This window comes from Saccostrea cucullata, unplaced genomic scaffold, assembly GCF_032062105.1.
Source record: "Saccostrea cucullata isolate Sc308-1 unplaced genomic scaffold, CSIRO_AGI_Scuc_v1 ctg197, whole genome shotgun sequence".
NCBI lineage: Eukaryota > Metazoa > Mollusca > Bivalvia > Ostreida > Ostreidae > Saccostrea > Saccostrea cuccullata.
The window spans coordinates 386,833-397,924 of NW_026938805.1; the positions used below are offsets into that span (position 1 = coordinate 386,833).

At 33.5% G+C, this 11,092-nt stretch overlaps 1 protein-coding gene across 2 annotated transcripts; it reads left to right on the forward strand.

Annotated features, from left to right (window-relative positions):
• The first annotated feature begins 1,689 nt into the window (after nt 1–1,689).
• LOC134251356 (uncharacterized) lies at nt 1,690–11,031 on the forward strand. 2 transcript variants are annotated; one of them, XM_062733745.1, is made up of 6 exons: nt 1,690–1,909; nt 3,720–3,825; nt 7,754–8,244; nt 8,370–8,388; nt 10,307–10,328; nt 10,450–11,031. In XM_062733745.1, the coding sequence occupies exons 1-6, from the start codon at nt 1,864–1,866 to the stop codon at nt 10,792–10,794; spliced, it is 1,029 nt and encodes a 342-aa protein (XP_062589729.1). In that variant the 5' UTR covers nt 1,690–1,863; the 3' UTR covers nt 10,795–11,031. The 2 variants fall into 2 exon arrangements, with proteins under 2 accessions (XP_062589729.1, XP_062589730.1); XM_062733746.1 differs by lacking the exon at nt 1,690–1,909 and adding an exon at nt 6,709–6,742 and having other exon boundaries at nt 3,714–3,825.
• The last annotated feature ends 61 nt before the right edge of the window (nt 11,032–11,092 follow it).

The window sequence follows — 11,092 nt, forward strand, 5'->3', positions numbered from 1 at the left end:
CCAGCATTTTTTTCCCACTTGGTGTCCCTTGGTGGCTTGGCTTCAAGTTCTTAGTCATTTTCTTTTTTGTGTGTTTTGAATTGGATCAACTCGTGAAAAAGCGGAGAACGTTCAATCATCGTCATAAAAGCTTTTAAAAAGATGTTGTAATCCCATAAAAAAATGTATAGGTCATTACATCCATCATTTGAACCATCTGGAAATTTGTTTCAAGTAGATAATAATATACTTGTATTCATTGTAAACCCTAATTAAAGAATTTGAATGCTACAATCTTGATTTTTCAATGCATATCGCGGGCCTCATCATTATCATTTTACTTTCATCTAAAAAGTTTTATGATTATAAAAGTGTTGTGCAGACAAACAACGGGTCTATTAAAGTTGGTGATGTTCATTGCAAAGTACAATTGGTCAAAATTACGCAATAAAAGTACCGCCTATATTCTTAGTGCATAAAACCTTTATCTCGTAAAATATCAGCAGTACTTCATACGCTTTGATCACTGATGTTGGCTGTGCAAGCGATCATTGCCTCTGGGTACTGGGTTTGACCTATTCCTACGCGGGTCGTAATGGTGTTGAATTATTAACGCAGTCTATGGATATAATTTATAATGATTGAGTACCAAAAATGATGTATAATGTAATATATGATTACGAAGAGATTTCCAATAAAAGAATCAGGGATAGATTAGAAAACAAATTGATTTGAAACACGGCACTATAATTGAGTTCTTTCGTTCGCTACATTAGCTTGCACTCTTCGATGTTTCAAACAATACAATTATACGAAGTTACGAACTCTGCGGGGAATAAATTCCCCCCAATCAGACAAAAACTGACATAGTCCTCCATCAAAGAGATGCATTTCTTACAGACTCCCCTCTTGAAAAAAATTTAAAAAGAGACAAATTAAAAATGCTCACCTGACAAATTACGTGGTCCATTCCATACCTGTTGAATGTTAAGCCAGTTGGGAAGAAATGCTTGTAAATCAATAAACAGTTAAATTATAAACTCATCTCCTTAAATCATCATCATCAATTCCACCCCTGGCTTCATTAGATATGTAAACAAGTACATTCAACACGGTAAGCGACTGGCACGTGTAAACTTATCTGACACTAACATTTGCCATTCCAAGCATCCCTTAATGCTGTACATTAAGTCTGCGCAGAAGACAATGGGTTTAATGTAAAATGACCAATGCAAAGCTAGTATAAAAGTTTATATGCGGTCGTTATAAGTAGGAAATTTTGTTGTCTCAGCAAGGCGATAATTAACCTATACTTTTCAACCAATTGAAGTGATTTGCACTAAAAGGTTGTCATTAATACACATTATCCTGATTGTACCTGCAATAGACCAATACAAATAACACTGTTTTATATGTTTAAAAAACTATGCCTAATCGTTGGGATTTTTACTGAAGTATATGAACTCGATTCTGAAAATAATGTTTGAATAAAAAATTAAAATTTCAATTGTTTTCCACGAGAACGTTTCATTGCACGAAAAACACATGCCTCAATACACTGGTTTAAAAAAAAAATCTCAAAAAAGGTATATTAAAAACCCAGTTTCTATCTTCTTATGTAAAGCTGATAAGATAGGGGGATAGGTAAGCTCTAAGCCATCCCTAAGTGCAGGGATCATAGAACATTAAAAACAATCTGTGTTTTGTATATATCTAGAAGTTTAAACATAAGTATTTTACGCACTAGAGCTTAATTGCGGATTTAAGAATTTTTTAAGGTTCGATCTAACATTGAATACAGATTACCCTAATCTGAAGGCACATTGCTATTTCTTTTACATATTTCTAAGTTTAATGTACGCCTGAGCAGGAGTCCGCCATGAAATGGGATTCTTGCTGTACGGTGGTCGTGGAAAGTCGGAAAATGACGGTAAGGAGAATTTTATGTATACCCTATTCCTGCAGCAACAAAAAGACAACATAAGTTATATTTAACAATAACCACCTGACCGTTTAAGTTTACCTACAGACAGGCTGTATATACAGTTCATTATAATGTATCTCATCCATATTGCATGGAGTATTTAGCATCCTATTGGCTAAGTGCTTAACGTTAATTCCTGTGCACTGTGAATCTAGAATAGACGAAGGCCGTGTTTACGAATGGATTAATGCCTTAATAAAGGCTCAGTGAATACACAGTACTAATTGTTCTCATTATAAATTTATCACAATTTAGCAATAACATGATATCCAATGTTTCGGTTATGGAGACTCGTTGATCACCTACAGTATCAGCAATAAGCTATTGTCTAAATATTGGACAAAGTGGGACAAATCCAGACCTTCTTTGCAATAACTTAAGTATATAATATGCAAAATCTATCAAGAAACAAAGAATTATATTGACTAAATTGAGACACAACACAATATGAAGACACAGCCTCTCCCAACATGCATTCTACATAATTATATACTGCTCCGTCCTCGAAAGTTTGGCTACTTTGGACATCAATCAAGCTGATTCAACTACAGTAAAACAGAATCCGGAGATGGGTCACTTTGATGAAGTCGTGCTAAAACAATGGTTAAGTGCAAGAATCTCATAACGGAGAACGATATTGCAGGTCTATAACGATCATAAATGACCCAAATATAATGACAATGGGTTTAGCTTACATGAAGATTTTTGCATACAATTGTTGAGAAACTTTTTTTTAGATCGTTTTAGGGTGAACTATTGCATCAATATATATCTATTAGGACTTTGATTGGTAAAATATAATTATAAGATAAAAATATAGATTTAATTACTATATAAAAGAAGGCGTAACCAATGTGTAGGCGCATTTCCTTTCGGTTTTGGGAACTGATCACAAAATATACTTAAGTGCATATGAGAAGAAAATTGCAAAATCACGTAAATAAGCCTTATTTTGCTCGTTTCGGTAGACCGATGATTTTGATCCTTCTTTATTAAAATGATCTTATTAGGCGTGACTTGAATTTATCTGGTTTCAAACCAGTATTTCATCAAGAGCATCCTTTCACTATGGTTACTGAAGAGTGACAATAAAGCTATTCATAATAAGTTTTTTTCGTTCTCGCTTCCATCTTTACATCTATATGACATAATGCAAATCTGATTTCAGGTAAATACGATTTGTTTAGTTTTTCATTCCATGTATCATTTTCTGTTTTAAAACAATCAAAATCAATTGTTTCATCAAGAAATATCTACTGGGCAATTCACTGATGAGAAATAAAATTGCAATTATAAGCTTACAAAGTATAATTCACTAAACTCAAGGCAATCTTACGCGTAAATGATTTAAAAAACAACAACAAATACATGTACATGTACCTTAGCTTTTATCTTAAAATCATGTTGAATAGTTGTAAGCTTATTGCAGTTCAAAGACATTGGATTTTGTCTCTTTTTCATTTATTTTCCCCAAAGTTATAGTGCTCATTTGGAAATGAGACCTGATTCTTTCCCCGGTTCACGTTTCTTAAAACTTGGACCTTTTTACAAATTAATAGTCGCCTTTTAAAATGCTGATTAACTGTTGAAACTATTGTTTACATTGTAAGAAGTAAATTCAACATTAGAGCCATACATTAGCTAATCAATGTCCACTAATGTATGCTCTTAGTTTTTATATAAAAAGCAAATATATACTTGACCAAGAACGGACCACTGATCGTCCTAATACACCGTAGTGCCATTGTCTTTACAGATTCTATGGCCGCTGGGCTGGGGAACACAGAAGTGATCGTCATTAGCAGTGTTCTTGGAACCATCGCTGTTCTCGTTTCGCTCGCAGTTGGGACATATTGTTATAGGTAAGCAACGTTTGGACACTAGACCTCTACTTTTCTGTAGTGTGTTTTTCTTATTTCTTCGGGTCAACAAACAGGCGAGGGTTAAAAAGCCCAGAAGTAAGTCGGAAAGTAAGACAGGCGAGCCACAAGACTCGCGAGTTTGGGAGAGCTATGTTGGAAGGCAACAATACGGGGCGAAGTGTCTTCTTCGTTTTGTTGCTTTCTAGCATTGTTATTGTTGTTCCTTCACTCTGGGGTAACCTATCGGGCATAGGTTATCCCAGTAAGTTAATGTTATAATTACATGTACCATTAAGTCCTGAATTATTTCAGGGTTATTGCAGAGTACAATTTTAGGGTAAATGGACCATATCATCATGTAAAGGTTATTACTGAAGTTCGGTAAAAAAAAAATTATTAAAGAAACAAGTGCCTGTTTGTAAAACGTACCAATTATCGGTAACAAAAGATTCGAGAAACAGTGTAATGCATCTCCACGCATGCATTGACGACAACATCACTTTCGTTTTCATCCATGAAGAGTACCATGGATTATCTATCACTCTTGCCTGTTTTGCAAAAACTGTATCATCAAGTTTTAAAACTTTTGCACGATAGATACCAGATACATTAAAGAGGACAAGATTTACCAAAGATTTCTCATGAATTACAAACAGATCTATGTAGAATGGATGCCTACTGACAAAAAATTCACATTAGTCTTTAAGAGCCATTCTCTGTAATGATTTGAAATTTTATATAGGAGCTGTGGCACGCTTAGTTCAAAATTTCTCCAAACTCTCTATAATAAAAGTCATTGATACCCTAAACTGAAATCAGGCAAAAATTGGTTGCTATGTTTTATAGTTACCATGGCAACATGTCTTAATATATCGAAAAATGGCATTTTTTAACATGTTTAGAGCCCCATAGATAACATTTGCGACAAAGCAAACAATTGGCAATGATTGTTTCCAAAAGTTGAATGTCAGATGTCTCAAATGCATGATAAACATCTTTGGTAAATCAACTATTACATACGTTACTATGGTAACAAAGTATTCAAAAGTAAAAAAAAATATTCATTTAATTTTATAAAGTCATACACGTAAAAATAAAAAGCAATTATCGGATGAATTGTGACCAAATAATAGAGAAAAGAGCCTTGAATCACATACCAAGAACAAAATATGATATTTTATTTTGGTTGACAATGGTTGCCAAGGTTATTATACCACAGAGAGTCGTCAAAGTAACACTCTGTATGTTTAAATCTGATCCTATCTTTTAAAAAAGCACATTTATATAACTAATGATCAATTTTTAAAGATGTTGGTGTGCTCCTATTTTTCCCATTTGAAAAAATTCATATATATTCTTTAAATAGAGCGTTGCTATGGAAATAAGCAGAAAATATATGCTTAAAAACCTGAAAAATATTTTCTTTCCTTGGATACGTACCCTTAAATGTAGATTCCCAAAACTTTTATGATTGATATTTATTAACAGCTAACCTGCCTTTTAATTTTACTATATCCAATCCCTAAGTGGATGCAAGAAGTTGGCACACAGGGTTTAATACTGATATAAAGTTCACAAAATCGAACATTTTCCCTTCTTGGTAACCATAGCAACAGTGTTGTTTTCTTCATCAAATTTTATCAACATATGATATTCAACTTCAGTTGTAACAGATAAGTACAATTCAAGCTGAGTCCTTTAATTTGTTTCTTGATTAAATGGCAATTTAATTCTTAATGCAGCGAAAAAAAATTAACTTTTAAGCACTGGTACTTTGTTTCCATGGTAACACTGCAAAGTAGCAATTATACCCAATTTTTCTTATGGTTTTGGTGTTGCAAGGTCCTAAGGATGCATATTTGCCAATCTTGAATTTTCATGTTTTTCCTCAAGACAGTAGCATTAACCCAATCTTAGTTACTGGTTTTGCATGGTTACACTGTGTTACCATGGCAACCATAAAAGTTATTTACAGAATAATATTGCTTACACTTATATACTTAAGGTCAAACATTTTCATTGCTTTTCTTAAGTCGTTGATTGAGTTTGAGCATGTAACACCTACCATTAGTGAATACGGAGTGTTTTTCAGCATTTTAAATGTATTCCAAATGTACCCTTGGTTACCACTTACTTAGAGATATATTCTAAACAGTTTCTTTACAGTATAAGTGACATCAAGGTGTCATGTTTTTGTTAGAATGGTTTGTTTGCTTTTTCTAGTTTTTATTAAGCCACAGTCAAGATTTAAAATGGCTGAAAATCTTGATTTTTCAAACTTTTCCGGCTGTTGCCATAGCAACCGAGACACATAGCAACGAAATTTTGTTTGATATTTGTTTCTGGTGTCAAGTACTAAGCATGGGTGAAGATTCATCAAAATCGGTGACCATGCGTGGCAACAAAGTTTAAGTGGTTACAGAGAATGGCTATTAAAAGTCTTTACCAGTACATGTATATTAACGTCATGGTGAGTGACTTGGGGTGCCAATCATTTGCTGGTCAGGTGGACGACCTACCAATTAGGCTTAAAAGAAACCATGTTTGAATTTATGCTAAAGGTTTCGTGGGTCTAGATACTAGGATATATAAAATATATGGAATGGTTTGTCGTGTTGATGATGTGAGATTATATTGACTTCTTTGTATGCATGTTACTAGTTCTGCAGCTAGCATGTTACATGTCATACAAATCATTTTAACACATCAAAGTATGATTAACATTTTTTAAAATAAAATCCAATTGATCTTTATAGCAGATGGTTCATGTTCAGAGCATCAAACGCACTAAATAAACGGAGATTGCTCGAGATTTAAGAGCTCTTAATTAATTTGATTAGGTTCTAACAAAGTATCTGTCAGCATGTTTGGTTTAATTTGCAGTGATGGAATCAACGAAAAACGCAGATACCAGCAGGTTTGAATGCACTAAATGTATGCACCTACCGCATTTTCTCTATGTGCATGTATATATACAATATATACCATTAGCTTGACATAGAAATTTCTTGCATGATTTTTACCATTATTATATATCCATATATACCTTTTAATTCATACAAATAGTAAGGGTGACGAGGTTTAAATGTATCCGATAAATTTACGGAATATAGAAAAAAGTGAATATCATATTATATTTATATTATTATTATTAGTTTATATACACCAAGAAGCAAATGAAAACGGCATGGACGATAATTATGGCACGCCAAATTCACAAAATGAGCCAAACATAGTTTCACAATTGATAAACTAGGTTCATCGACTGTAAACTATAGTTTACAAACCGTGAACTATAGTTAACAATTCGTTAACTATGGTTTTCATCTGTAAAACTATAGTTAACGGTCGTTAACTATAGTTTACGAATGCTAATCTAAGTTTATCTGTCTGTAATAAAACGTTAACAATAGATTTTACCATCGTATACTATAAATAAGAGTTGTTAATCATAGTTTCACAAATCGTGAAACTATATTTATCAGATTGTTAACTATAGTTAAGAGTTGTAAACCATAGTTTACAAATCGTGAAACTGTATTTACCAGATAATCTATGTTTTGCAATCGCAAATGTTTGTTTTCATTGTTAAGCATAGTTTACGGTTTTGAAATATAGATTATCGCGTAAACTAAGGTTTACAGATGTTGATATAGATTAACTTGTAAACTATAGTTTAAACTCCGTAAACTATAGTTTACAACTGATAAACCTAGTTTATCGACTGTGAATCTATGTTTAGCTCATTTTTTTTTAATTTGGCGTGCCAGTAAATAATTCACTTGGGGGGGGGGGTAGTCATTTCAATAAAAGTAATTTAGAAAATCAAAGATTATCATAAATAGCTGATTATTTTAGAAGATTTTAGAGAAGAAAATCTAATTAAGTGACTGTATATCATTAAGGTTTTTATTTCATTTCAATTCAGGAAATATGATTACCTCAAAAGAACAAAACGTGGATCCTCCACAGATTCAGGGAGGAGACTTTTCTTTGTGGAGGACGTAAAGCAAGGTCATAATGGAAAGGGTCCCCACCCAAATACGTTACATCGGCAGATCTTTACGTCCACACAGCCAAAACCCCAACAAGTCTTACGCAAACCACAACCCAGCATGCAGATTAATAACCATGCCAGAAGTAGCCATGGAAGAGCCACACGGGATATTCACATTCACAATTCTTACCCCGGCGGTGTTCGATTAGTGCGCTTCCACCAGGACCAGGCCAAACCGGTGCTCCTGTACCGACCCAGCTCATTGAGACCCCTGTATACGCAACCCCACCTCCCCAACACAGTCCCCCATCTTAGGCTGGGGGACTATAGACCCAAGGTTGTCAGCGGTTACTTCTCACCCGGAAACATCAGAAACCTGACCGAGGAGGGCCTCAAAGACTCCGAAAGCTCATTAAACAGCAGTAAGTACACGAAGTATTTTATAGAATAATTAAATAAAGGATACAAGTATGTCAAAAGTCTTTTTCTAGGGAATAACAATATAATTTCAAGTTAATAATGATTGTTTTGTTCATAATTATTTTAGGTAGGTCGAAGTTTCACTGGTAAGCATTTTCTCCCATGCAACACGTCCCCGTGGAAGAACTCTGTACTTCGCATGCAGTGTGTCACTAATAACTTATTTCATCAATTAATAATACGAAAGTCCATTGAGCTCAATTTCGTAGAATATAATTTTTCGTGCAATACTTTCGCGAATTAGTAACTGCCGCGTTTAATATAAATCTTTGCAAAAATAGGAACGTTTTGCAAATAAAACGTGTACTTATTGTAACAGTTAATATAAAGATCTCCCCCTTTTTTGAAGATTCTGGAAGTATTCAGTTCATATAATACATGTGTCAAAATAACTTTCGACAAACTTCTGAGTTATGAAGTTTAATGTCACTTTTAAAGTACTGGGTCAATTTTACTGGTCGAAAAGATATCTGCAGATTGGTTTGGGGATTAGTAGGATAAAGGATAGGTTTAAATGAAGTAACCTCAAGACAAGGCTGACATAATCTCTAAAAATAAAACGATTTTATTGTAAGCACAAACAGAGACTATTTGAGGTCACTAGTTAAAAAGCTTTTACTTAAAAAAACAAGATATCTGTTTATATTCAATTTGTTAATGGTTCCGATGTGAAATCCAGGACTCTCGGGGAGGGGGGGGGTATTCATTAACTTTTAAAGTTTCATACCTAGAAACCTAGTACTTTTCATCAGCGTTTTCTAGTGGTCACTTTTACTTGGTTTAGCATATACGAGTTGTGACGTGGCGACACCCCTATGTTTAATGATTTAAACGTCTAATAAAATGAATTCAATTAAAGATTACTTAATGAAACTTTCAATTTCATCAGAAATTATTTTATTGCATCATTTGATACATTATATTTGATAATATGACGCCATTTATTAAAGATATGGACACAGTGACATTACTTTTGGATCAACCCTCGTACATTTAGAAACTCTGTAAAATCCAGGGGGATCTGGACGCCCCCCCCCCCCATCTGCGAAATCAGTGTCTGCTTCAATACTTACGGGTCTTTACCTGTTTGAACAATTCTTTGTATGCAGTTTCAACCACAAAATCCAGTCCTCAGTCATTGTTCTTAATAAAGGTTATTTTTTTTAAGATAATTAAAAATAAATGCTGAAATGCAAAAGTTACGTATGATATTTACTGAACCATACATGTAACAGTTTGACGTTAATAAAAATATTTTTCACCTACAAAAATGAGCTCAATGGTTTTCATGCCTAATCATCATACTGGTGAACTGAAAACTACTAGATTTACTTAGAAATATTACTCACAAAACTCGACTTGTGTTTTTGATAATATTCTTACAAGGGAATAGGCAATGTATAATCCAATGTGATGGGAGTGTTCCTGCTTTTTTACTAACACAATGTCAACACAAAGTTCTTCATGATAATTTAAGACCACATCAGAGATTTAACCATTGAACCATTTAAGAATTAAAACTTGGAATAACTGCAAAAACTGTTGTGCTGAGCTCAAAGACTTGAATGAGAATTTGGATTGATATAACTTGGTCTGGTATGGCTGCCTTATTTTCCATGAGCCATACAGCTACATGTATAATTCTATAGCTAGACATAGTATCAACAATTTTCTTAATGGGACTTTTCCCATTTTGAAATTGTGTGTTCCAAACTAAATTTTAATTTCATGTCATTCAGCACATGTAAAATGATATCAATTTATGTTAGATACCATCAGAGTTTTTCACAGTCATTGAGTGAATACATTTTAAGAAGATATGATCAGATGCTCCTTATCATAGAAGCCCTAAAAAAATTATTTCATATATTTAAAACACACCTAGGAACAATGACAGGAAAGACATCTTTATGAATATTTACTGTTTGGGATAATTCTATACTTTGCTTTATATGATACTTACTTGAATGTTCATGAACTATTATAAAATGAAATATTTTGCAGGTTTCCAGCAGAGCCAGAAAAAGTAAGAAAAGATAAAAATTCAATAGTCTAGTGATCATACTTCTATTCATTCTTCACAACTTTCATAAAAATGCAAAGCTAAATAGAATTTACTAAAATGACACTTCATTTTCTTTTAAAAGGTGAAATTCATCCATTTAGATGAGAAAGGCACACAAACAAAAGCAGTAAAAAAGAGACACAGAGCCACAAGAAATTCCTCCACCTCCACTTCAGACCTCAAAACTCTAGATCCACCACGGACCAAAACCATCAAACGCAACTCAGACTTTCACACTCAGTACATAGAAAGTGGTAGTAATTTTGTCATAATTGACTACATTGATCACATAAACAATGCTAATGGGGAGCTGCCATTGTCCACCTCTACACCCCGGGAGGACCAGGAGGAGAAAACTGATCCTGACCTCATTCCAAGGCAAAGGAAAGCACACGAGGGTTCTCTTGAAAAGATTCCAGCGTTTTAAATTTGAAAATACTATTTCATGTTTACAAATCTGCTGTGCCTGTATTCCAGTTTTATATTTATTGCCGTTTTCAGATATTAATATCTTTAATACGAGGACTTTGCTTTTGTACTTAGATTGGCCTTTTGGAATTAGCGATATTTTTTTATATAAAAACCATGGTAAGCATGCGTTATATTTGCATACATACTTTGACATTGAACGTATTTCTTAATATCAAACTAATTATACCATACTGCTTACCAGCTTTCGTTTTGTAATAAAAAAGAATAAAAATAATAAAAATCAAAAAAAAAAT

Excerpts from the sequence above, each read along its gene's own strand:
- LOC134251356 (XM_062733745.1), top strand. The coding sequence starts at position 1,864 with ATGGGATTCTTGCTGTACGGTGGTCGTGGAAAGTCGGAAAATGACG. Across the intron at positions 1,910-3,719 it reads TGGAAAGTCGGAAAATGACG|ATTCTATGGCCGCTGGGCTG; the intron begins GTAAGGAGAATT and ends TTGTCTTTACAG. Across the intron at positions 10,329-10,449 it reads TTCCAGCAGAGCCAGAAAAA|GTGAAATTCATCCATTTAGA; the intron begins GTAAGAAAAGAT and ends TTCTTTTAAAAG.